This window comes from Triplophysa rosa, linkage group LG11 (genome assembly GCF_024868665.1).
Source record: "Triplophysa rosa linkage group LG11, Trosa_1v2, whole genome shotgun sequence".
In the NCBI taxonomy this organism is placed as follows: Eukaryota; Metazoa; Chordata; class Actinopteri; order Cypriniformes; family Nemacheilidae; genus Triplophysa; species Triplophysa rosa.
In genome coordinates, this window is record NC_079900.1 from 8,623,849 (window position 1) to 8,649,312 (window position 25,464).

General features: G+C 39.4%; 1 protein-coding gene across 2 annotated transcripts; it reads right to left on the reverse strand.

Moving 5' to 3' along the window:
* zgc:66474 (uncharacterized protein LOC327500 homolog) lies at positions 1–25,369 on the reverse strand. 2 transcript variants are annotated; one of them, XM_057346731.1, is made up of 14 exons: positions 25,086–25,369; positions 23,835–24,343; positions 23,387–23,719; positions 20,603–20,698; positions 19,017–19,238; positions 16,594–16,791; positions 11,366–12,619; positions 10,288–11,226; positions 6,272–6,407; positions 6,059–6,142; positions 5,890–5,960; positions 5,740–5,812; positions 1,123–2,502; positions 1–752 (listed from the first exon to the last, which is right to left on the reverse strand). In XM_057346731.1, the coding sequence occupies exons 1-13, from the start codon at positions 25,273–25,275 to the stop codon at positions 2,444–2,446; spliced, it is 4,164 nt and encodes a 1,387-aa protein (XP_057202714.1). In that variant the 5' UTR covers positions 25,276–25,369; the 3' UTR covers positions 1–752; positions 1,123–2,443. The 2 variants fall into 2 exon arrangements, with proteins under 2 accessions (XP_057202714.1, XP_057202715.1); XM_057346732.1 differs by lacking the exons at positions 1–752; positions 1,123–2,502 and adding an exon at positions 2,601–2,992.
* Between the last annotated feature and the right edge of the window lie 95 nt (positions 25,370–25,464).

Below are 25,464 nucleotides of genomic sequence, written 5' to 3' on the forward strand. Positions count from 1 at the left end.
TTCCTGACTTCTGAATTTAATACAGCACATACATACTTAACATTCAAATAACAAATGATGCTAACATTTACCATGTTTCATCCGAAGGTGTTTTAAAAGAGCTGACGTGGTGTACTCTTTGCGGCCACGGGATATGACAGCTTTACACATAAGGCACACTGCTTTGCTACAATCGCCCTGTTTGAGAGAAAAATACTTCCATACAGGACTAGATTTGGCTATTGTCCTTTTTTGCATTTCACAGCATTTACTGTTACAGTTGTAGCTGTTGGTACATAATATGTTGTGATAGGGCAAGTGATGAGCACCATCCGATAAACTGCTATGCTGGGATAAAGTGGGAGGAGTTTCATTGGTAGTGTGTGTGGGTTGACTTGGGTGCTGTGATCTGTGGAAGTCCGCCATCCCTAAAGGGAGGTCTGGACTATGCGGTGACCAACTCTGATATGCATCCTCAGTGTTTCTTATATCATCGCCTGAACACAAGCTGTTTATTTCAACTTTAATCTTTTTGGGAAAGTCTGTAATTTCATCATCATCAGCAGGATTTGTGTCAGATGCACACAGGTCCTTGTTGTCAACTATCGATGGCAAAGCTGTAGATTCTTGGTAAGCGTCGGCGGAGCATGCAGGCTCTTCTGGTTTTATTTGTTGTTCGAGATGTGCCTGCCACTGGTTTTGTTGGATCTTTTCAAGATATTCCAGTTCTTCTTTCTGGCTGGGAATCGGTCTGGGCTGAAAGGACTGAAGAGCTTAAAAGTAGCATAAAACAGTAAAATTTCAGTACTGGACAAAGTTAGAAACAATGTATATGTTGACCTTAATAATATGTACATGCAATACATGACAGCTTCAACAAACAACAGATATTTACAAAACACTATAAAAAGATATTATTTCGTGACCACTAGTAAAACTCGTAAACCAAATCAAATGACAACCACGAAACGAAAACAAACTCAGAGCAGTTTGTTCATCTTATAAACGTAAATAAAAACTTCCTTTTCAGAGCCCAAACGTAAGTTACTGACCTATTTTAAGCACTGCGCAACAAAACATGCATCACTGAAGACACATTGCGCGAAGTTTAACGTCACTTCGTCAGCTTTAAAACAATCATACCTGCATTTGTGTGTTCAGGGAAGCATCCTGAAGCCCGTAACATTTCTTTTAGCCGTTCGTTTTCGGTTCGGATTCGCTCGGTTTCCTCTTCATACTCCCGCACTGTACTGCCGACTGTGAGGATGATCTCCTTCACCGCCTCCATTAGGCGCTCCGTCATAAAAGTGTTCAAACGATCCAGTTTAGTCATTTTATTACTTGGTAAGAATCGCTGTATTTTTTCCGATGAACATAAAAACAGGACCAGTACGAATTTATTAAAGTTCCCTCCTTCAAACATAAAAACACGCGACCACTACGAAAAAGGTTGATGTAAGTAAATGACGCCTAGCGCCATCTTTTGGACGGGAGGGGAAGTGCAGTTTTTAAATAAAGTGCCAAATAAATCATTACACTCCCTAAAATAGATAATAAAACGGATATATAAATGTAGCACACATCGTTTTGGTACTTGAAAGATCTGTCAAAAATCTTACTTCTGCATATAAAAAATACACCCTTACATTCTTCGAAACTTGAAGTGATTTATTTCAGCTTCTCAATAATAAACAGGATTTACACAACACAGTAGGTTAAAAAGCATTCCATAAAAAAGCATAACACATCAGATTGAGATTGTAAACATTTTTAATAAAAATTTCATTTAAATTAACAGATCAAATAACTGTTTTTAATAGGGATGTAACAATATTATCGATATCGTGTTATCGCAGTGGCAAAATTGTTTAAATATGATCATGGTCACATGACTGTATGAAACGATAGGTCTTCCGGGCCTAACATAGAGAATGTTAGAAAAAATAATAGATGTTACACCTTTGGCAAGGTCCATCTGGTGCAATTATTATATTTGATAAAAGGGATTTTTAGGTCATTTGACCCTCATATATGGCCCGGTTTAACAGACAAGGTTTAAGGCTGGTCCCAGACTTAAATGAAAAAAATGTCTCAACCGAAAATAACTTGCCCTAACATATCGTAAAATATGTTAGTGCTATTGTTTTGTCTAAAGATGCACATAGGTAATGTTTCTTTCTAAAGCATTTTTATATAAGTGACTCAAATATCCTAATCCAACTAAGGCATAGTCCTGGTTTAAAATAAGACTAGTCTGTGAAACCGGGCCTATAACTCATACCTCTAAATTATGATTAGAGGATAAGGAAAAGAGGATGCTTATGGCACGTTTCCAAATCATTATTTTTCATTTTAAATATTTCAATAAATATTGTACCGTGGACTTTATACCAAGGTATTATCGCACAGTTTGTTTATAAACAAGACTACAATACAAAATCACATAAATTGTGTCAAATCCGTGTCATTCCAGCTGCAACAGAGAACGTGCTTCTTCTGAATGGAACTCTTCTGTCTGTGTGTCTAAAACAAAAGAACCTTTAGTCAGGTTAAGGCTAAAATACACTACAAGACTTTTGCTCAGATTTTGACCAGCTTTTCAGTCTGGACTTGTTGCAGAAAGTCTGTGCCAGTCTGCATATTTGATCAGTTAGTGTGTTTCTATCTGAAACTTTAGAAAAGTCTGCAAGTGTATGATGTCTAGTTTAAAAAAAATCTGTACAGATTTAAAAAGTTTTGTAGTGTATTCCAGCCGTAAAACAGCATCAGTAAATAGTAGGGCTGCAACTAACGATTATTTTGATAATCGATTAGTCGGGCGATTATTTTTTCGATTAGTCGGATAAAAGGTTTAATTAGATCTTTTGCTTGTAACTAAATCAGAGATGGGAAAAGTATACACAACTGGGGGGGTATTCCAGAAAGCAGGGTTAACTTACCGTCAGCTAAACCCTGAACTCTCGGTTGATTAACCCAAACCATGCTTACTCGGGGTATGTCGGTTCCAAACCACCTGTGAAGAGTTAGTTTAATCAACCTCCCGAAAGATACCCATAGTTAACGCGCGCTCACAGAAACAACATGAAAACATTGTCAATGGATCACAGATTTCACGAGTCACCATGGAAATGGCCGGGAAGCTTAAAGTTTTTGACTGTAAAACAACGTTATAAATCAGAGTTTTTTTTCACAGACTTAAATCTGCATCAGTGTATAAAGTGTGGGATAAAAATCATAAAATCAAATTATTTAGGTTGTGTTTATAAAACTATAAACGCTATAAATTAATTCTTTAATTAAAGATATATTTTAAATATATGCACTATTTTTATACTATATTTAAAATATATACTCATCATGGCTATCTTTGTTACATAAACTGTAGATTTGTTGAGATGTTTGTAACTGTAATTTTAACGTGTTTACCATAGTATTTGACCAAAATTGTGTTGTGTATATGTATCACATTGGTAATTTTGAAGGCAGGCAGTATTAAACCTCTTTTTTGTTCCTTCTCTGTATGTTCCTGAAAAAATATACCTTTATTTGGTTTTCTGAAAACTGATTTTGCATCAGCTTTGTATCAGCTTTATTTGCAACAGTTGCTGATGTAGTCATATTAATCTTTTAATTCTAGAAACTACTACATTGGTCATAATTTTGGAAAAATAATTGTGCAATGCTAATAATCATAATCAAGTAGCCTTTATATATCCCTTTCAAATACACATACATTTAGTTTTTTTTTTTTTTCTTTTGACTTTGTTTGCTAAAAAGCCATGGCTTTCCAAATGTTAAAAGAGGTGGAAACGGCCTATCCTGAAAGGCTCATTGTAATTTGGAGAAAGGCCTTTACTAAACTGTAGGAGGAGGCTGATGATGAAAGACATTTTTATGTAATACAGTCAGTAGGAAAAACCTTAAGTCTAAATGTTTTATGTATTTTTTTATGTAAATGGATTTAAAATTATAATAAGAATTTAAATATTTAAATATAATAATTTACAATACCATGGTAATCCCATTGGGGGGTCATCTAATAAAGCCATGGAAACCTGCCAGCCTGGGTATCGAACTTGCAACCTTTGAAGTTTTAAATCTGGCTCTCTAACAATTAAGCCACAACTTTCTTTGACCCAATGCATCAAATATTGCATAATAAGTGGACAATGATATGCAATCCTCGGGAGTTAAAATACTTCACTATTAACATCCTTTAACTGTTGGAAATTGTAAGATGTTTATATTTATCCAGTGATATTTGGAGATGTTTTAATAAACCTAATTCAAAGTATATACAATATTTAATATAAATAGCCTACATAAAGTTTAACAATAACAGTTTACATTATTTTATTTAAAGATTATTTCATTTTACAAGGTTAAATAATAAAGTTAATAAAAAAAATTGTTGTGAATGCTAAATTGCGATGGGTGAGATTGGAAATGTAATTGTAATATTGCTGTAAAATTATAATATATTATACGTAATCTGTGTTTTCACGCCCACTTGACGCTCATCAAAAACGCACACATGCGCAGACAACCCCTAAAGCTTAGTAACAGTAACATTTCCTTAAAATGAACTAACCCTGGAACATAACCTGCTCCGGAGCAGGTTATCTTCAGAGAGTAAGTTGCTGTGGTTACTTACATACCCTGAAAGTTATCTCCGTTTTTGGAACCGAAAGTTGGGGTTATCCGCTAACTAACCCTTAAACTTACCCGGGTATGTCACATAACCAGCTTTCTGGAATACACCCCTGAGCTCATTAGCCTGCTCTCAAAATGTTGTGGATGTCTCCCTGATTAACACACCAAGGCTGATGAGTTGATTCAGGTGTGTCATATTAGAAGCAGGCAACAATAGTCTCTCCCAAATGTGGGAGGGAGGGGACGGTTGGCCAAGGAAATCTTTTTTTTTGTGGCATGAAAAGTGAGATATTTGTCATTCAAATGTAGTAAAGTACAGTAAACAGTATCCAGAAAAAAATATACTAAGTATAGTACAGATACTCAAAAAGTGTACTTAAGTACAGTACAAGTAAATGTACTTCGTTAATTCCTACCTCTGAACTTAATAAACCCCCCAAATCAGGGTATTTAGCCACAAATTTGGTTTTACTAATATAATCTTTAATTTTGTCATTTAAAACACCTCTCCGACTTTAAAATGCGCACCTCGTGTTGCATGGAGAGACACGTCTGACTTTAAAACTGCGAAGCTCGTGCTGCACGGAGAGATTGAGATCATTTTAAAAGGCAAGAAGACGCCCTTGATTTAAAACTGCGCAGCAAAAGTGACATCACAGACCAACTAATCGATAAAGAAATTTGTTGACAACTATTTTATTATCGACTAGTTGTTGCAGCCCTAGTAAACAGTATACAGAAGAATGCTTGTAATTGAACCATTCTTGACCACTATTGACTCCCATAGTAGGAAAAATTACAATGGCAGTCAAAAGTGCCCCAGAGCTGTTTGCTGTCCTACATTCTTCAAAATATCTTCTTTTGTGTTTAACAGAACAAAGAAATGTATAGAGCAGTTTTTTCCTACTATGGTAGTCAATGGTGCCCAAGGACTGTTTACAAGGATTCTTCCAAACATCTTTCTCTGTGTTCATCAGAACAAAGACATTTATACAGATTTGGAACAACATGAGTGTGAGTAATTGAAGAGAATTTTCATTTTTGGATGAACTGTTGCTTTAAGAGAGTAGAAGGGGAAAATGATGAGATTTACTTAAATTACTTTACCTTGATTTGTGGATGCAGTATCATCTTCTATTTTTACATCATCTGATAAGTGTCCAGGACTCTCCGCTGATAGCTGTATTGACACAAGTGAATGTTAATTATAATTAACTTAATTAATTATTATATTTGAAGAAAAACAAGTCTTATTACGTTTTGGCTAGTTTCATCTATGGTTGTTGTGTTTTCACCATGGACTCTTCTCTTTGGCCTTTTCCCTTCGTCTGTGCTCGATGGAGCACCCGAGGAACAAGAACAGCTTGATTTAGCTCATAAAAATAATCATAAATAGCAAAAATGCCTCAAGTGTAAATTCACTCACCATGGTATTTTAATGTATGATGTAAAAGGCGATACTTCTGAATGAAGCCCACATTACACTGATGACACCAGAACGGCTTCTCATCTGAGGAAAAACGGATATGTTGTACACAAGTAATTCAAAAGGGTTAAGGTTAGACATGCTTAGACATAAGCTGATGTAGCAGTTATCGTTAAACATTTTCATACCAGACGCAGGGTTTTGCACACTTACCAGTGTGAGTATATTGATGTCTGCGCAGGGTGTACTGCCTGCAGAATGTTGCCGTGCAGTGCTGACAGGCATATACCTTTGAGTCTGGTATAACACTCTCCACATCACCCTGCGAGTCATCATCCACGTTCCATGGCTTTAAAGAGGTAAATATTTGGTCACACTTCAGTATAGGGGGTAATTCTCGCTATTAACAAACCATCAACTATGACTTTTTCCTTACTTGAACTTGAGTCTGGTCATGCAGAATATGTGCTTTGTAAGTTCTAATAAACAGCCGATATGCCAATAGTAGGCATGCTAATAACAACTTAATAGTGAGAATGGCCCCCTATACTGAAGTGATACCAAATATTTTTTTGTTTGGAAAAAAATAAATATGAAAATGTGAGGTCAAAACGTGAGCTCAAGATTCTTTCAATGAATTCACACCCGACAACTCCATGTTTCTTAATACAATTTCCGCCATGTGTGATCTGCATCTGATAAACATGACTAAAGGTCTCAGTTTTGAAAAACTGTTAGATCTGTTCATTTACATTGACATTTAGTACATACAGCTTTTATACATAATATTACAAAGACAAGTTTTAATAGTAGACTACCATATTAGTATCACAGAAACAAGAGCAGTAGTAGAAAAAAAGCAAGTTAAAGGTATAGTTCACCCAAAAATGAAAATCCTGTCATGAATTATTCTCTAGTCGTTTCGAACCTGTCTAAGTGTCTTTGTTTGATTGAAAACAGAGAACGATATTTGGATGACTGCTTGTAACCAAACAGTTGGACCCCACTGACTACCATAGTAGGAAAAAGTACAATGGTGGTCAAAAGTGTTCCAGAACTATTTACTGTCCTACATTCTTTGAAAAATATCTTCTTTTGTGTTCATCAGAACAAAGAAATACACTGCCTGTCCCAAAAAAACACTCTAATATTTCATTGGACCGCCTTTAGCTTTGATTACAGCAGGCATTCGCTGTGGCATCGTTTCGATAAGCTTCTGCAATATCCAGAATGTCCATTTTTCCCATCCAGAGTTGCATTAATGTTTTGCCAAGATCTTGTATTGATGATGGGAAAGACCGCTGCGCAAAGTCTTCTCCAGCACATCCCAAAGATTCTCAATGGGGTTAAGGTCTGGACTCTGTGGTGGCCAATCCATGTGTGAAAATGATGTCTCATGCTCCCTGAACCACTCTTTCACAATTTGAGGCCTGATGAATCCTGGTATTGTCATCTTGGAATATGCCCGTGCCATCAGGGAAGAAAGAACCCATTGTTGGAATAACCTGGTCATTCAGTATACAGTATTCAGGTAGTCAGCTGACCTCATTCTTTGGGCACATAATGTTGCTGAACCTAGACCTCCAATCCAATGGGAGGCTTTTACCTATTTGCTTAGTTAAATCCAGGTGGTGACTTTTTTTTGGATGGGCAGTGTATAAAGCAATTTTTCCTTTTATGGTAGTCAATGGTGGCCAAGAAGTGTTTGGTTACAAGCATTCTTCCAAATATATTTCTCTGTGTTCATCAGAAAATAAAAATATATACAAGTTAGGAACAACTCGAAGGTGAGTAAATGATTTCAGATTTTTTATTTTGGGTGAACAATCCAATTGTGAACAATCTTTAATTGGTGATGGAGCAAATGTGTTTTCATATATAGTATACAGTAAGGTCTGAGAACATCAGTTTTTGAAGATCCTTTAGACTTGCCAAAAAAAATCAAAGTTAAACAATGATTAAAAAGATTTACTTGGTTTTGGATATGCAAGTGCCTTCTCTTACCTCTCCTTCCCAGTATTATGGGGTTTTTAGGCTTTCTTAGGCTATCTTTGTCTATGTCATTGTAAGGTGGGCTGAAATCATAACATGGACTTCCAAGGGCACTGTCAGAAGTCCATTTGGGTGATCTGTTTGGGTGGGTTGTAAGGTTGACGTCTGACGCTGCAGTCATTCTCGTTTCCTGATCCACACATACTTCATTTTTACACTTTACTGTCGATTGACTGACTTCAATATTTCCATGGCTTTCTTTTGGGAGAACTCTTTAAATGAATTTAAAGCAGAAATAACTTCATTTGTATAAATGAGTTGATGTTTCAGGACCAATATTTAGCTTGTCTATGTCATTAGTTATATTTAGACTAAGACTTGATGGTTCAACATTAGCATCAATTGTTTCTGGACTCTGTGAGGAGATGGGATTTGGACATACAGAGTCAGCATTGGGAAACATTTTATTACAGCTAGTCTCAGTGTTCGGACACTTTCCCTTGCACTTCTCTAAATGGGTGGCAAAAGACTTCTTGCTAAATAAACATAAACAGTTAATGCAATAAACATTGTCATTGAATGAGCTAACTGCTGCAAACTTTCTAACCTGATTTAAGTCTTGTTGACTAAGTTAAACTGCATTTGCATCGTGTAAAAAATTATCCTAGTTCGCAGGAGGTTCAAAATCTGCCTCCTCTCATTGAGTTCTTGTCAAAGCCAAGAGCTTTTGCCACCTCTGGCTCATCAGGATGAACTGTTTGAAGATGAGATATTATTTTAGAACTTGTTTTCTTGCAGTAGAGGCAGTAATGCATGTTGAACGATTTCTCATCGCTGGATTTGGCATGACATTCGGGACCTTTTTGAGTTTTTTCAACAGTTGATAATGCATCCTTATCTGACAATGACTGCAAAAAAGCAACATTAACTGTAATAAATCCAAATGTATTTTCAAAAGGCAATTTAATGTTTTAATTGTTTAACATATGAATAAATCTGTGTAATAAAGCTCAATAAAACGGAAGGAAGGAGGCGGGAACCGGCGAACATTCAAAACATTTAATCAAAAATAAAAACACCAAAAAAGTAACAAGCCGGCAGCCCCTCGCGGACGACTGCCGGCAACACAAACATAAACAAAACTTAACTAATGTCCGGGCCCAGTCCTCTCTCGCCGTATGCTCCTGCCGCTCGGCCTTTTATGCTTCCGATCTCCTCTGTGGGAGATACGAGGCCGGTGGCGCCCAGCTGACGCTCATTATCAATCGCATCACTGGTCTCGCTTCCTCCTCCCACGGCTTTCGTCACGCCTCCCTCGTCACATACCCCCATCGCCCCTCACAGGCCGGGGGGTACCCACAGGACTGTGCCTACTCCCCCCCAGGGGGCCAGTCCCAATGGCCCCAGCGCCTGGGGGTATGGACCGACGAGACGAGAGAATGGGGACGGAAGCACCAGGGGCGATGGGCAGGAGAGGGGAGAGAGGGAAAAAAAATTTGTCCGGTTCCCCGACACGCTGTCGCTCGGTCCTCAACCAGCCGAGAGGCTCTTCCTCGCGGTGCCATGTGGTGGTACTGGACGCTCCCTCGCTCCTCCTCCGACCCCTGGCGGCCGGCGATGGCTCCTCCGGATGAGGGCAGCCGGCAGGAAGTCCCCCGCCTCCTGCTCCTCCCCGATCCGGTGGACGGTAGCAGGCTCCGGCCCACGGCAAGCGGGGCTGACCTCTTCGCTCCCTCGCAGACGGCAGCCACCCCACCTCAGACCCAGGACACGGCGCGAGGTCTTCGTCCCGTCCGGGCAGCCGCTCGTGGACTTCTCTCGTCTGCGCTGCCCGAACTCTTCGGCACCGCGATCCCCCTCAGCAGCGAGTACTCTTTGACAGCATGTACCTCCTTCCTCCTGGGTTTCGGCACCACTGTAATAAAGCTCAATAAAATGGAAGGAAGGAGGCGGGAACCGGCGAACATTCAAAACATTTAATCCAAAACAAAAATACAAAAGTAACAAGCGGACGACTACCACGGCTCTCACATCACATCACCGGCCTCGCTTCCTCCTCCCACGGCTCTCGTCACGCCTCCCTCGTCACAATCTGTATATCAGTTTTTGCTTGATAGTCCTACAACTTTAGTACCAAAGAACAGCCAGTACTTTTGTTTTTATGCACAACATAACAAAAAGCCATGAACAGAATTTCACAAAAGGGCATTATCATCTAAATTAAATCAGGAATTAACCTGAGGGTGTGCACTTGGGTGCCTTTTTTTTGACTCCTCTTTTGGACTGATATTATCGGCTTCTCTTTTTCTCTTGTTATGGCCGGTGACTGATGTGGCAGAGTTTTGTTGAGCTTCAGCAGCATCATCACTGCCATCCCCGGTCATTTTGTACGAGTCCTCTGTGAGATCACAATCTTTGGATTTAGGGTAACATGTTTGACCTGCGGGTTTGATGTCTTGCACAGGAGGATTTAGGTTGGGATCTGGTGGAGTTCCTCTTCTGTCCGGGTCTGGACTTCCAATCCTTTCAGGCTGGGAATGTTGGGTATGTTCAGCATTACAGCTATCTGGATCTGTAAAAGTTTTCACATCAGAGCTGCCTGAGCCAATAAAGATGCCCCTTTGTACATCTGAAACTTGGGTTTGCTGTGTATCACCAGCAATGGCTGGACTGAGTGTACTATTTGATTGCAGATCTTGTGAGGAGGAAGAATCCGAAGAAACAACACCTGATGTTACCTCTTCTTTCGGCCTTGAGGAGAGTTTTATGTCTTCATTTAGCCCAGTATTGTGCAAATCACAATCAGATTGTTGAGCAACGATTTGTTGTGTGTCAGAGCAGCCAACGTTTGAAACACAAGGTTGGTTTACAGCACTCAATTCGCCATCAGGTTGAGGGTGATCTGTTTGGTCTACCGATGATCCCTGAAGAACGGAAGTACCAATGTCTGATTCTAAAGTCTGGCTCAGCTGCGATTTACATGCTGTTTCACAAAAACTATCTTCTTTATTTTGTTTCCAGCCGCTCTTTGTATACGTGCATCTGTCTTTGGAGCTTTGGCTGGTTGCGAGGGAGCTTGAGAGCATGTCAATTTCCTCAGAACTTTTCACATTTTTTACAGAGGAGTCAGTCTTCCCCGAGGCTCCAGATTCTTCTGAATCATCCCTATCTGACATCTTCAAGTGAGAAAAAGGATAAAAAAAGGATAAATATAACTTGAGATACTTCAACACCTCCGTTTATATATTTACATATTGCAAGATTGATGTAATCTCTCTTTGCATTTCAACAAGAAAAAAAATGCTACTTGCATACCTTAACGTTGACACTTGGTGGCTTATTTGTTTTATCATCGGCAATGATATCCTGCACATCTAGTAGCTTCTTATCAGCATGAGCTCGCATGTGCTGCAAGAGAGATCCTCGACCAGCCAATATCAACTCTGATGTTTCACATGATTCCTCCTGACTCACGGAGCCATCCCCATCAGTTTGTTGTGACACACTGTCAATACTTTTGATATTAGCGGCGTCATCAGCCTTTAAGGATTCAGCTTCAGAATTCAAAATTTGGGAGTCATTTGGTAGACATACACTGGGGTGATTTTCATCAAAACCTTTGGAAGAGTCTTCATCTATGTCGTCTTTACAATCTGACTTTGAAACTGCAGTCTGTTTGTTGACCCATAACCTTGTTCGCTTTGTTCCTCTAGGTTTCTTTGAGTGATTTTCAGCATCAGGTATTAACTCGGAACTGGTCAATGTTAAGCCGGTTTGTGTCACCGTCTGTTGTTGTTCATCATCTATTACTATCACTTCTTGAGTGTCATTTGCATGCTTTTTACTAGAGCGAGTTTTATCAAGCATGGCAGTTTTCTTCTTGTCAGAACCTTTGGAAGGACTCGTAGTAACATCCAGATCATCTTCGGAGTCTGAAAAGACAAGATTAGATACAAGACAAGATAATCTTGGATTGCTGATCTTTGTTGTGACTCTACGGGTGGTTTTGTGGAATGCGGACTTTGAAACTGCAGTCTTCAACTTTTTCCCAGAAATGTCTTTACGCTTAGTTCCTATAGGTTCTGTCTCTGGTTCATCATCTATCACTATATAGTGTTCCTGGTTTACTAACTCGGATTGAGAGTCGTTCTGTGGAGGTCCAATGGTCACACAGACAATGTCTGTCTCAGGTATAACACTGCAGATCTTTTCAACCTTTTTCTTCTTGTCTTGACTAAATGATCCAGCTGGTCTTGAGCAATGATCCGCAGTCTGTCCTTCCGTAACATTAACGTTTTTGTTATCAGCCAGAGCTGGGGATGAGGTATGTACAACATTAAAGCTCGATTTGCAGGCGTCTATGCTGGGGACTGTATTCCAGTACGTGCGTTTTGGCATGATTGGTTCCAGAACAACCTTGGGCTGCAGACTAAGGTGGCTAAAGAGGACAGACCCATATGGATTTTTGGGATTAGGTTTCTTGTTGCAGGTGGCAGGACTGATAGGCATTTTGGATCTGTCCATCTTTTTGTCACCTTCGGACTCTTCAGATGCTTGTTTCCTCGAAGGCTGCATTGGGAGGAAAAACACAATTAACAATTCTTAAAATTACATAAATGTGCACTTTTAAAAGAGTAAAAAAATTACAAATCAAGCAACACTGTGTCTACACCGGACGTGACGCCCCACAAGACAACAGCCTGTTCTTAATGAGTTTGGCGTGCCGCGCCATGCGACATCCATTGTGGACAAAATTTTACCCATTATAATGGGTTCCAAAGTCCACACCACGCCCGGTGTAGACACGGTGTAAGGCAGTGGTTCTCAACTCTGGCCCACGAGATCTATTTTCCTGCCGAGTTTTTAAATGCATCTATTCCTAAAGACGATGATTAGCTTGTTTGGGTGTGTTTTATCAGAGTTGGGGCTAAACTCGGCAGGAAAATGGATCTCGCGGGCCAGAGTTGAGAACCACTGGTGTAAAGGATAATCCACGGCTAGACGTGCATTAAGTAAAGAATAATTGATGACGGGCCGTTCAATTATTGGAAAGTAAATGCACACCCAGAGGTGGTAATGCGGACACGATACGAAGCAGAGTAACTTTCGAATAACTGAACGGACTGGAGTCAATTATTCCACTTATACCACGGTTACCACACTACAGGACATTGATCAAATGTTTAATTTCAACGTTTGTCATGTTATCATCTTTAAAATGCTGTTGATGGTAGGACTACTTTCTTGCGCATCTCATTTTAAGCGTCCGTTAAAGCGAACGGACTCGGAGGCTTGAGCCACTGCTACGTGTTGTGTGTGAGAGAGCGAGAGACCACGCGCACACCTCCGTGCTTGCAGTAATGTGACAGAAAAGCCAGTGATAATAATACTATTTATTCCTCGAATTGTTTGTATCAGCAGCATGAAGAGGAAAATGAACCAGTAGGCTATCAGTGTTTATTAATCCATTTTGTTTTTCTATGTAGTTATTTTATTTATTCGATTTCAGTATATGTATTTCTATATTGTTTTTTAAATTCTTTGTTTGTTGAAACGAAACTGTGCATGCGTTTCCATTATCAGTAAAGTTTGAGTGACATTATAAACATCAGATCAAGAGCAGGCTGCTGTGAGGTGATGACCTGTAGGCTACACTATAACCTTTCTGTTATATTTAAACTTGGCGAAGTGATATGGAACTGTAATGCGGTCGGCAGACCTGGAACTTCTTCATAGTTGTGCATTTACTGAAAGTTAATGCATATCCATAGAACATTTGTCAACCAATCAGACTGAAGCATTCAACAGCCCCGTGGTATAAAGGACTTTAATGCACACATGGAGGCCAAGAGTCGCCTCTGCGAATTGCATTAAAATCCTTTAATGCATGGCTAGCTATTGATTATCCTGCTTATACCATGGTCACTTGCCAAGTTAAAAACAAATTAAATCTGTTTTTTATGTTTACAGTGCAATTTTTGATCAGACGGGAAATTGAAAGTTATTTTCATCAGTTAATTTCAAATGTTGATTAAACTGACCAGATACAGAGGCACAAAAAGGGATCTTTTCTAAAAACCTTTTAAGATGAGAGGGCTATTACGAAGGACAGAAAAACTAAATGAGAGTGAAGAAAGGGATCATGACACACACACATACAACCCATGACAACATAGTTCTGACCAAACACCGATTGTTTAAAGTCTTACAGAAATGTACTTAATCAATCACGAATGCTCTCACAAGCATATCACTACTGACCTTCTGAAACCTTGTATTTCCATATTTCCATATATTTGTTTTTGTCATAAATCAATATTAGTTAAAACCCTTTATGTGTCACTGGGTTTTGAAAATATCTAATCAATAAAAAGTATTTAAAACTGCTTGTCAATCTTGACAACACAGTATCTATTCATTTAAAAAGTAGTGTTTTTTTCCATTTCCTGAAAAACATCCAATTTACACATCCAAGGTTTCGGAAGGACAGCTATGATATACAGTACTGCCCTAAAATATGTAGATTTAAATATAATGAAAATGCCCAGATGCCCTTTGTGAATACACATTTTTAAAATGTCCAAGTCGATAATGTGGTTTCAAGACCCACAGAAAAGACACCAGCTGAGGCAGCAATGTTTCATTCTTTAAACAAAGAGCGACAGCTAATTTACTTATTGAATATTCAAACCTGGTCTTGGCCGGGTCATAACAGTGAAAGAGGATCGTAATCTTTTCCATTATATAAAAAAGCATTTCTGTGTCGGAGCCGATAGCCTAGTGGGCAGTGCGCCGACATGTGGCGCGGTTGCGCATCGGGCGACCTGGGTTCGATTTCCGTCTCGTGGTCCTTTCCCGAACCCACCCCCTTCTCTCTCCCACTTCGCTTACTGCCCTCTCTAAAACAATAGCTGTACAATTAAAGGCAAAAAAACCCCGCCAAAAACTAATCTTAAAAAAAAAAACATTTCTGAGCCATCTTACCAACAAGCTATTATATTAATTATTTTAATCTTTTTTGGAAATATCAAACTTAAATATACCACACTTATAAATATACAAGGTTTTTGTTTCATCCCAGTAAGGCATTTGGTGTTCATTTTTCTTTTTTAAGCCCTCTGCATGGATAGGGTCATTAAAATGTAAAATAAAATATGTAAATAAATAGCTTTTCACTTTCCAAAAACATGAAGCTTTAATAACGTATACAAAAGCAGAGAGCACACAGATCAGTAAAGGACATAATCCTCAAATTTCTACAGTAACTGCAGCATGTAAATTTACGGTTTGTTCAATGAACGCAGTAATTTCAACCGTCTATTTCTAAGAAACTCATTAATTCGCCTTTTTATCAAATTGAAATCTTCTTCTGTCATTGGAACTTGAAAAGTCTGATCAATCGTTTTGAGAATCGTTTCCCGTACGTTGTTAGGCAGTGCGTTTTTTCCTCTGGAGCCATCAAAGTTAACCGTGTGTGTCCATTTCTGATACACGTCATGCGGGATCAAACTTTTAAACATAAGCGCAGCAAAGCGATCTGGTCTTGGTTTTCCATTACGTTTTGCTGATTTCACGTACAGTAGATGTCGTTTCTCCAGGGACACTTGATTTAAAGTTACATCAGGCAATATCCCTCCCCGTTTGAAAACCGGGGGCACACGATCCAGATATCTTGAAGATTTTCTTGATGTTTCAGGCAGTCTCAAATGGAACAATGACTTGACCGAAGAAGAACTCTGTGAAGTGGTGGACGGAGAAGAAAACGTTGAAATTAATAAGAAAACAGATCCTGCGAACTCCTGCGAGTAAAGATGACTGCGAATACCTGATGATAATTCAATAAAATGCTTATTTACAAAGCATATACATTAAAGATGTGATGCTCTACATTTATGCAGAGATTAAAATAACAGATCATTTTCCTTGGTCACTTTGACAGAATGAAAAATGTCTTATCCATCATGTTTCCTTCATTTCCCAGGGTCACAAAAAGCAGGCATACTGGTGACAGGAAGAGGGAACCCAAGCAAAATGATCAAAATGGAGTAACGCCATGGCTTCAGGAACTGCCGCTGCTTGTTCAAAATATTCCTTTTAAAAACACCACAATAAAACTACCAATTATGGAACTGGCTGTTTCTGGGAATATGGTGGACGTTTAGGACACAGATATTAATTCGAAAAATTTATGCGAAACCCGATAGGCACACCCATATTTTTTACACATTACCCCGATTTCACTCTGCATGTAAACACCAATGCTGGTTTTCTTGTGGCTTACTCAATGTGCGCATGTCCATTTATGTTCTGATTTCAAAACCAAAATCTAATGTAAACCTACACAATATGAAGCCCTAAGAAAATATTTCCATTTACCAAATAAACGTTGATATTAAAATGAAAGATATTATTTAATATAAATATTTTATATGAATCAACAGACAGCATTTGATTTCGCAAAACGTCACAAATTTCAAGGAGGAACATATGAGACTAATTTCAGCGGTTGAGTTGATGGATTTAGGCAAACAACATAGGCTTACCTTTTTATTGGCCCTTCCTTTCTTGCGCTGCATCTCACCAGTTTTTGACTCTTTTTTGAGAACAGGCTGCTCTTCTTTCCTGCTGATGCACATGTGCTTTATCAGCCATGTTGATGAAGCAAACACTTTGTCACAAATTTCGCAGATATGGGTGCCAGCATCGTGTAATGTTGCTTCATCAGCGGTCTTCATCAATTGCTAAAGAAAAAAACACATTTAGTTTTCATTCAAATCACGTTCATGTTTAAACCATGAAAAAATGACTAGAACCGTGTTATGACCTAATCACGTCATCAAACATCGATTTAAACTCCATGCATCTCAGCTGTGCTCATTATAAATTAATCATTAAGGCCTCGGCATAGTCCAGGCGAATTGCGCTTTCGTTCTGCGTTTGGGGGTAAAACGAAGCTCGAAAACATTGAGAGACGGCATAGTGTTTTCGAACAATCCAACACCCCTTTGTTTCTACAGGCGGGGTTTACATGACGTTTGCAAATAAAATGACGCGTTATTTCCCACAGACCAGGTGGCGCTACATAACACACCCACCTATTACGTAATGGCCATGGGCCAATGGTGGCGGAAGGGTGTTTATCGGCCAACACAAACTTTCCCGGAGAGTTCTGTTTGGTTTGCGGCGGCGAAGTAGTGAAACAAATTGTCGTTTGGACCAGATTTTGTTCGAAATCAGGTCACAGACGGTCGTTTTTCGATTTCTAATGTAGTATGCCGAGCCCTTTAGTGTGGTTTACTATACACAAACATACAGTATCTCACAGAAGTGAGTACACCCCTCACATTTTTGTAAATATTTTATTATATCTTTTCATGTGACAACACTGAAGAAATGACACTTTTCTACAATGTAAAGTAGTGAGTGTACAGCTTGTATAACAGTGTTAATTTGCTGTCCCCTCAAAATAACTCAACACACAGCCATTTATGTCTAAACCGTTGGCAACAAAAGTGAGTACACCCCTAAGTGAAAATGTCCAAATTGGCCCCAATTAGCCATTTTCCCTCACCGGTGTCATGTGATTCTTTAGTTTTACAAGGTCTCAGGTGTGAATGGGGAGCAGGTGTGTTAAATTTGGTGTTATCGCTCTGACGCTGTCATACTGGTCACTGGAAGTTCAACATGGCACCTCATGGCAAAGAACTCTCTCAGGATCTGAAAAAAAGAATTGCTGCTCTACATAAAGATGGCCTAGGCTACAAGAAGATTGCCAAGACCCTGAAACTGAGCTGCAGCACGGTGTCCAAGACCATACAGTGGTTTAACAGGACAGGTTCCACTCAGAACAGGCCTCGCCATGGTTGACCAAAGAAGTTGAATGCATGTGCTCAGCGTAATATCCAGAGGTTGTCTTTGGGAAATAGATGTATGAGTGCTGCCAGCATTGCTGCAGAGGTTGAAGGGATGGGGGGGTCAAGCCTGTCAGTGCTCAGACCATACGCCGCACACTGCATCAAATTGGTCTGCATGGCTGTTGTCCTAGAAGGAAGCCTCTTCTAAAGATGATGCAAAAGAAAGCCCGCTAACAGTTTGCTGAAGACAAGCAGACTAAGGACATGGATTACTGGAACCATGTCCTGCGGTCTGATGAAACCAAGATAAACTTATTTGGTGTGGTATCAAGTGTGTGTGGCGGCAACCAGGTGAGGAGTACAAAGACAAATGTGTCTTGCCTACAGTCAAGAATGGTGGTGGGAGTGTCATGGTCTGGGGCTGCATGAGTGCTGCCGGCACTGGGGAGCTACAGTTCATTGAGGGAACCTTGAATGCCAACATGTACTATGACATACTGAAGCAGAGCATGATCCCCTCCCTTCGGAGACTGGGCCGCAGGGCAGTATTCCAACATGATAACGACCCCAAGATAAGCTGAGGGTAAAGCTGATGGACTGGCCAAGCATGTCTCCAGACCTAAACCCTATTGATCATCTGTGGGACATCCTCAAATGGAAGATGGAGGAGCGCAAGGTCTCTAACATCCACCAGCTCCGTGATGTCGAGTGGAAGAATGGAAGAGGACTCCAGTGGCAACCTGTGAAGCTCTGGTGAACTCCATGCCCAAGAGGGTTAGGGCAGTGCTGGAAGATAATGGTGGCCACACAAAATATTTACACTTTGGGCCCAATTTGGACTTTCACTTAGGGGTGTACTCACTTTTGTTGCCAGCGGTTTAGACATTAATGGCTGTGTGTTGAGTTATTTTGAGGGGACAACAAATTTACACTGTTATACAAGCTGTACACTCACTACTTTACATTGTAGCAAAGTGTCATTTCTTTGGTGTTGTCACATGAAAAGTTACAATAAAATATTTACAAAAATGTGAGGGGTGTACTCACTTCTGTGAGATGCTGTATATGTATATTAACATGCCAGTGTCAAATGTGTAAACAAAATAACCCACCTGGTTTAAAGACCTCTGCGACCTTGTCCGACCGAAGCGAGACATGATTTGAAAGTAAGTACTTGTTATTTTCTTAGTGTGAACAGTCCGAATGTGTGTCCTCAAACAGCCTTTCATAGTATACACTTTACCACAGTGTGGGCAAGAGCAGATTTTCTTTGTTCTTTTTTGGGGCACTTCAACACTTTCACTTTCACCGTCAATGTCTTCTTGTTCAGAAAGCTGCAAGGAAAACAAATATCCAGACTTGAAGGCGCAGTTCTTGATTAACAGCGGCCACTAGCGTTGTATTATAGATTTGCCACGAATCGCTCAGTCCAAACACGGTGGTGGCCACCACAGTACAAAAAGATGTCGTTCTCATGTTGACGAAGGGAAGAGATTTTGCGGGCATTAGAAAGACTGTAGAAAGAGCTATGTCTTATGTATTACATAAAATTAAAGGTTTGTGGATTTTAAGTTTAAAAAGAAGGATAAAAGTTAGACAGGAGCTAGGACCTGCGCTAATATTATAAAGTCTTTCCAGCAGAGACGCGTTAAGACCCGCGGTACTAAGGCTTTTAGCAGAGATACTCACAGATATCTATGGAGATACTTTCCAGCAGAGAGACGTTGGAGAGAAAGATCGTCTAAGAATCACCCTTGAGGAGGTTGCTTTGATTCGGATCAGTATGTGAGTAACATACTAACATACAAAGACATGTTGCTGTTGTAATATTAGCTGTGTGACGGAGCAGTTTTGAGCGTCATTGTTTATCTGGAACCGCTTTAATATTGTACTTGTCCAGATACTTGAGAGAGTGGTAGAGAGCGAGCGAGAGCGCGTTTTACTCAATGATGAATAAACTTTCAGTTAATCCGCGGGTCACATGCGTTCCGCACCGGAGAGCACGATCCGTATGGATCACGGATCTTCCCGCGATCCGTTTCACCACGATACCGCAGCAAAAAGGGAGATGAAACGTGTGTTGTAGAGTTGTTTGTCCGTTTAGGGCTGCTGCACAAAACATGGCGGCTAATTCAATGTATGTAGGGCCGCTCTGTATGTAGATATAAATAGCTTATTCTAAGGTATTACAAACATAATGGTTCATTACGTAAGGTCTTTATACACCTCTGAAGAAATAGTTTTGTATATTATATTGTATTTCTGTCAATAGATCCTCCTAAAAATGCCGTATTGTTCCTTTAAACAAAGATACTCCATTCATTGGTGGTACAAGAAGATATCGCTGCTGTCCTTCTGACACCTCGTATCTCCATATTTCATTATTTTTTATAAGTAACCCTTTATGTTTGTCAATGGTTTTTGCAAATATCTAACGAATAAAAAGTATTTAAAAGTGCTTGTCAACTTTGACAACACTGTTTAATCTTTTAAAAAGTACAGTGTACTTTCTTTCCCTGAAAAACAGCAAATTTGGACATTCTGGGGTTTTGGAAGGACAGCAACAATCCAATGTTCACATATTAAAGGTGATGCATCAAATGAAGTTCGAAAGATGTTCAGGGACAAAATGACATAGTTTGTGCATGTCCGGCACATTTACATCAAATGGTTTATGTAATAATTATTTTTCACTCACATGTGACATCCTCATGTGGGAGTTGAAAGTGTGTAAGCGACGGAAGACTTTGTCACACTTTAGACAAGGGAAGCTGTGTCGACTTCTGGCCACCTTCTGAAACAAATGTAAGCCCATTTAACATTTAAGAGGAGCCAAAAGAGACATGTTAACAGAGACTTGTAATGTTCATTGGTTGTGAAAGTCAATGTTGGGTTAAAAAAAGTCTGTTACTTAAAAGTGCTATAGATTGCAGTATTACCAAGGCCATTTTACCTAGAGAACGTTTTCATTCAGATTTGGCCTAATATATGAAATCATTATGTAATGATAACAATACCGAAACTAATTAAAGGGATATTTCACAGTCAAAACAAAATGTCCCCATGTTTTACTCACCCTCAAGGCATCCTGACTGAATATGAATTTCTTCTTGAAGAATAATGCAGTCGAAGTTATAATACCACGTATCATTTTACTTCCAAGCGGTAGAATGGGAGGGAATGGGCATCAACTTTTTGAAGCTCCAAAAAGTACATCCTTAGATGAAAGAACTTCTGGATAATGGAAGCTAGACATCAACGTTAATAGTGCTGTCATTGGATATTTCTCTTAAATAAACGCAACGATTCGCTTCAGAAGACCTTTGTTAAGACCACGGAGCTATGTCGAGCAGTTATTTGATCGATGAATGCACTTTTTGGAGCTTCAAAAAGTTGACGCCCATTCACTCCCATTCTACCACCTAGAAGTAAAATGATATGTGGTATTATAACTTCGACTGTATTATTCTTCAAGATGAAAGTAACATTCAATTAGGATGCTTTGAGGGTGAGCAAAACATGTGGAAATTTGTTTTGCCTGCGAAATATCCCTTTAAAATGTATTAATGTAATGACATGATGTTAAATGTGTGAAATACATCAAAACAACACTATTTTAAAAAGTATACCCTTTTATAATACCTAAAACAGACAATAGTGTTTTAAATACATTTTGCTAAATCTACTACTCCTTATCACACAAAAAACGACTCGAACACTTAATTTCAAGTAAATCGTTTTATTATAAACGCTGTATAATAATTACACATATATATTGCATATATATATATACATGATTAAACCAATTTTTTAAATATGTAAAAAATAAAAAGCTGTGTGATTTCTAGAATGACTATATATACTGTGCAAATCATAAAAAAGACTTTAGCAGGCAGGGTCACGTTTACACATTTTCAAAGCCTGGTTCAACCTTTAATTCTTGTATTAGCTCACTTTCCACTTGCTCACAATATTCTAATTTGACCACATGGGTGTTCACAGTGTTGATCCACGAATTAATTGGTTTTACATATCCTTTAGCCTCCAAAAATACACTCCTATGTTTTACTCTAAGATGAGACCACATATTAGATGTATTCTTCTTAGCCACTTCTCTGGACCCCTGGCTAATTTTGGCTGAACACACATTGCAGACGACTTGGCCGCTTGCATCTTTTGTGTAGTAGTCCCAAACTTTGCTAAAACAACGGCTTGATATTGCCACCTGTGCAATGACAAAAACAAAGTTCATGTTAAATCTTAGTTGTGTTATTTCGGATATTATAAAACTGACTACCTTTAAAAGTCACATTACACAAGGAATGTATTTATTAGATGAGTAGTCTAAATCAACTAAGTCAGTCTACCTTTTCTAACAATTCTTATCTGTAAACTACAACCGCAGGACTAAAAACTACTAACAACTTGATCTATTCAGATGATTATTTTAGATAAATGGCAACCCCTTCTTTAGCTACCTAAAGACAGATTATCTAGCTAACTAGATATTACAATGTTAACGATATGATCGCAGTCTGCAACAAACCATTTCTTTTCATTTTAAAATTGGGAATAATATTCCCGACGCTATTCTAACAAGTTCTTCACTACTAAAATGTAAATATACCCATTTACAGTGACCATCAAGGTGCCAGGTTTGTTTGCATGAACAATGTGCATTAAGCCATTTTTAAGTTGCTTTTGTCCTCAGACTCACCATTTAAACTGCATCCCCTTCAGTAGTTGCTTTCTCGTTCTCTTCATAGATTAGCTGTACGTTCACTTCATCCTGGGATCAGCGCTTACTATCTTAGTTTTAACTGAACTACTATACACATACCACTTTTCATACACTTTGGGTTTTTTATTTGTCACAACTAAATTAAAACTAGTGTGGGATCTTTGGCTGTGCTTGCCCCACAAAATATTATAATATAATAAATATACATGTATAAATAAATCGTTTTATTTTATAACATAAATACATTTTTATTTATTGGTTTCAAACGTTTGTGATCAATGTCTATGCACAAGGCAGGAGAAAACATAATATGTCAAAGAAGGAACTGAAAGTCTAAAATCACTTTGAAAATCTTAAATATTTTTCATGGAAACCTGAAAATAAACAAAGCTATAGAAAACTGCAAAACTGTGACTAAAAATAAAATGCAAGTTTATTTATATTCACCACGTAAACCCTTTAGTATAGCATAAAAGAAGCGCTTTTGAGCATTTTCAGATCAAACTGGGATGGATTATCAGGTTTTGCAATGAGTCCGTGCCAGCTTAAGTGTATGCATGCTTGGGAGCAAGCAATTCTGATATTCATGCAAATTCAACTTTTTCACTCAATTTGTTACACTTATAGTCTGTAATGAAAATAAAACTTCAAAAAGTAGAATTTTCACCAGCGGTCTCAGACTCTGGGTATGCGCATGTCTAAACACACACCATTTATTATGCTAGAGAACATAAGCGGTACCTTTTGTCCTTCTTCTTTGCTTGGCGGGTTAGGTGACTTCACTGCATTCACCTCGTGGCTGTTCATGTGAAACTCCAGTCGTTCGCTTGTAGAGAATCTGTCACCACACATTGAGCAATTGTACTTCTTTTTGAGACCTTTTTTAACTTTTTTGCGTTGAAGAGGCTCAGGGTTGGAGGCAATGTTTTCTGGGACATTAGCATTGCTGGTTTGGTTACTGTTAGTAGACACGCTGTCTAACTCCTGTTCTTCAGCTGGATTTTCAGCTGACGGCCTACTCCTGTTTGCCTGACCAGAGCCATCCGAAACATCACCTGTATTTTCTCTTGATATCTGTGTGTGACAGAAAAACAAGTTTTTATAACATTGCTTTTGAAAAAGTAAAGCCTATCAACAAATGCTAAAGCAACAGTGCCTGCACTAGAAATTTCAACATGTTGAGGCTTACCTGGGAGAGCCCCCGCAGTTTCCTCTTTCTTAAACCGTCACCATAGAAGCATGCCTTGCGCCTGCGGTACTCATATGGCTTCGCTGCAGAATGGGTCCGCAAGTGAAACATTAGCGTCTGTTCCCTTCCAAAGACTTTACCACAATCTGGGCAAGCAAAGGACATCCTCTGCCTTTTGCCCCGCGCTGCCCCGTACGTGAACATGGTGGATGGAGTTGGATCAAACTCCAGGGGTTCCATGTAATTTTGGCTAGAGGGCCACTTCACACTTTCTGTCTGGCTGTAGGTAATACTAGCACTTGTCCCAGCAATGGGAAATCCCTGATCAGTGCTTTGAGGCAACGTGGCAAAGGCGTTTACAGGTCTAATATACAGGGGGTCATCAGCGAACTCGGTTTTGATCAATACAGTCTGTGATTCCTGTTCAAATTCAAAGCTGACAGCACACTGCTCCTGCTGGGATGGAGTCGACTCATCTAGGGTGGAAAGACTGACAGGGTCATACGGGCCTAGGAAAAAAACGGTGACATATGATGAGACCAAGTGAGACCCAATGGGACAAAAAATAAATGTCCCCATTTGATTCACCCTCATGTGGTCTAAAACCTGTTTGATGGAACACAAAAGATATTTTGAGAAATCAATGGTTTTGTGTCCATACTATAAGAGTCAATTGGGTACAACGTTGTCTGGTTACCAATATTCTTGAAAAAATGTTTTTGTGTTCTGCAGAAGAAAGTCATGCAGGTTTGGAATGACATGAAGGTGAGCAAACAATGAATAAATGTACATTTTGTGGTGAACTATCCCTCTTAAAGGTTTCTTTCTAGACTCTAAAAAGGGTGCAGCCCTGCGTCCCTCCCCCTGACGTATTGAAGCGAATACAACATATTCAACTCAGTGTGATAACATTGAAACACATCTGTAGCGGAGTGAACGTTACCCTGCGGTGACGCAGTTTCCGATTTGTGAAATATGCGGGCAGTCTAATGCAATCGCAAGCTAACATTATTGTTTAACAGTCGATGTTTTAACGATGAGGTCAATTTGCCTCTTTTGCATAACGATCAGGTATAGCAAAGCAAAACGTTGAATGCGCACAAGGTGTTTAAAGTTTTACTGTTTTAACAGAAAAACCGTGCGACATCCAAACGTAAGCGTCAAAGACTCATCGACTTGCTATTAGGTGCTGCAAACTCTTTTTGGATGGTATACTACTCTGATCCCGATCTTTACGCGCTGTCGTAGTACCTGGCCAGTTCGCGCGATTTGTGTCCTCCATCGATTGTAGCCTCCGTCTCAGAACTTCGTTTTCTTTCCGCACCCGTGCCGTCTCCTCTTCATACTCCAGCACGGTGCCACCGACCATCTCCATGATCTGTTCCACTGCCGCCATCATGCGCTCATTTAGAGCGCGATGCAAAAGCTGCAGTTTGGTCATTTTTGTTGTGTATATTTGTACTCAGAGAGCACTAATGGAGTAAGCTTGTAGCTTCCACCGTTGCATGCACTGCACACAATTCGTCTTTCTTCCAACCGCGACGAAAGACGCCTGGCAGCAGTCGAGCGCCACCTCCCGCACCGGAGGGACGAGAGTGTGCAGCTGTAGCTTTCAAAACATCGTATACGT

Coding starts and splice junctions, on each gene's coding strand:
- zgc:66474 (XM_057346731.1), bottom strand. CDS start 25,275: ATGACCAAACTGCAGCTTTTGCATCGCGCTCTAAATGAGCGCATGATG. Junction 12,620..16,593: donor AAGGAAGGGCCAATAAAAAG/GTAAGCCTATGT, acceptor CTCCCAATGCAG/CCTTCGAGGAAACAAGCATC. Junction 11,227..11,365: donor CACCAAGTGTCAACGTTAAG/GTATGCAAGTAG, acceptor TCTCACTTGAAG/ATGTCAGATAGGGATGATTC.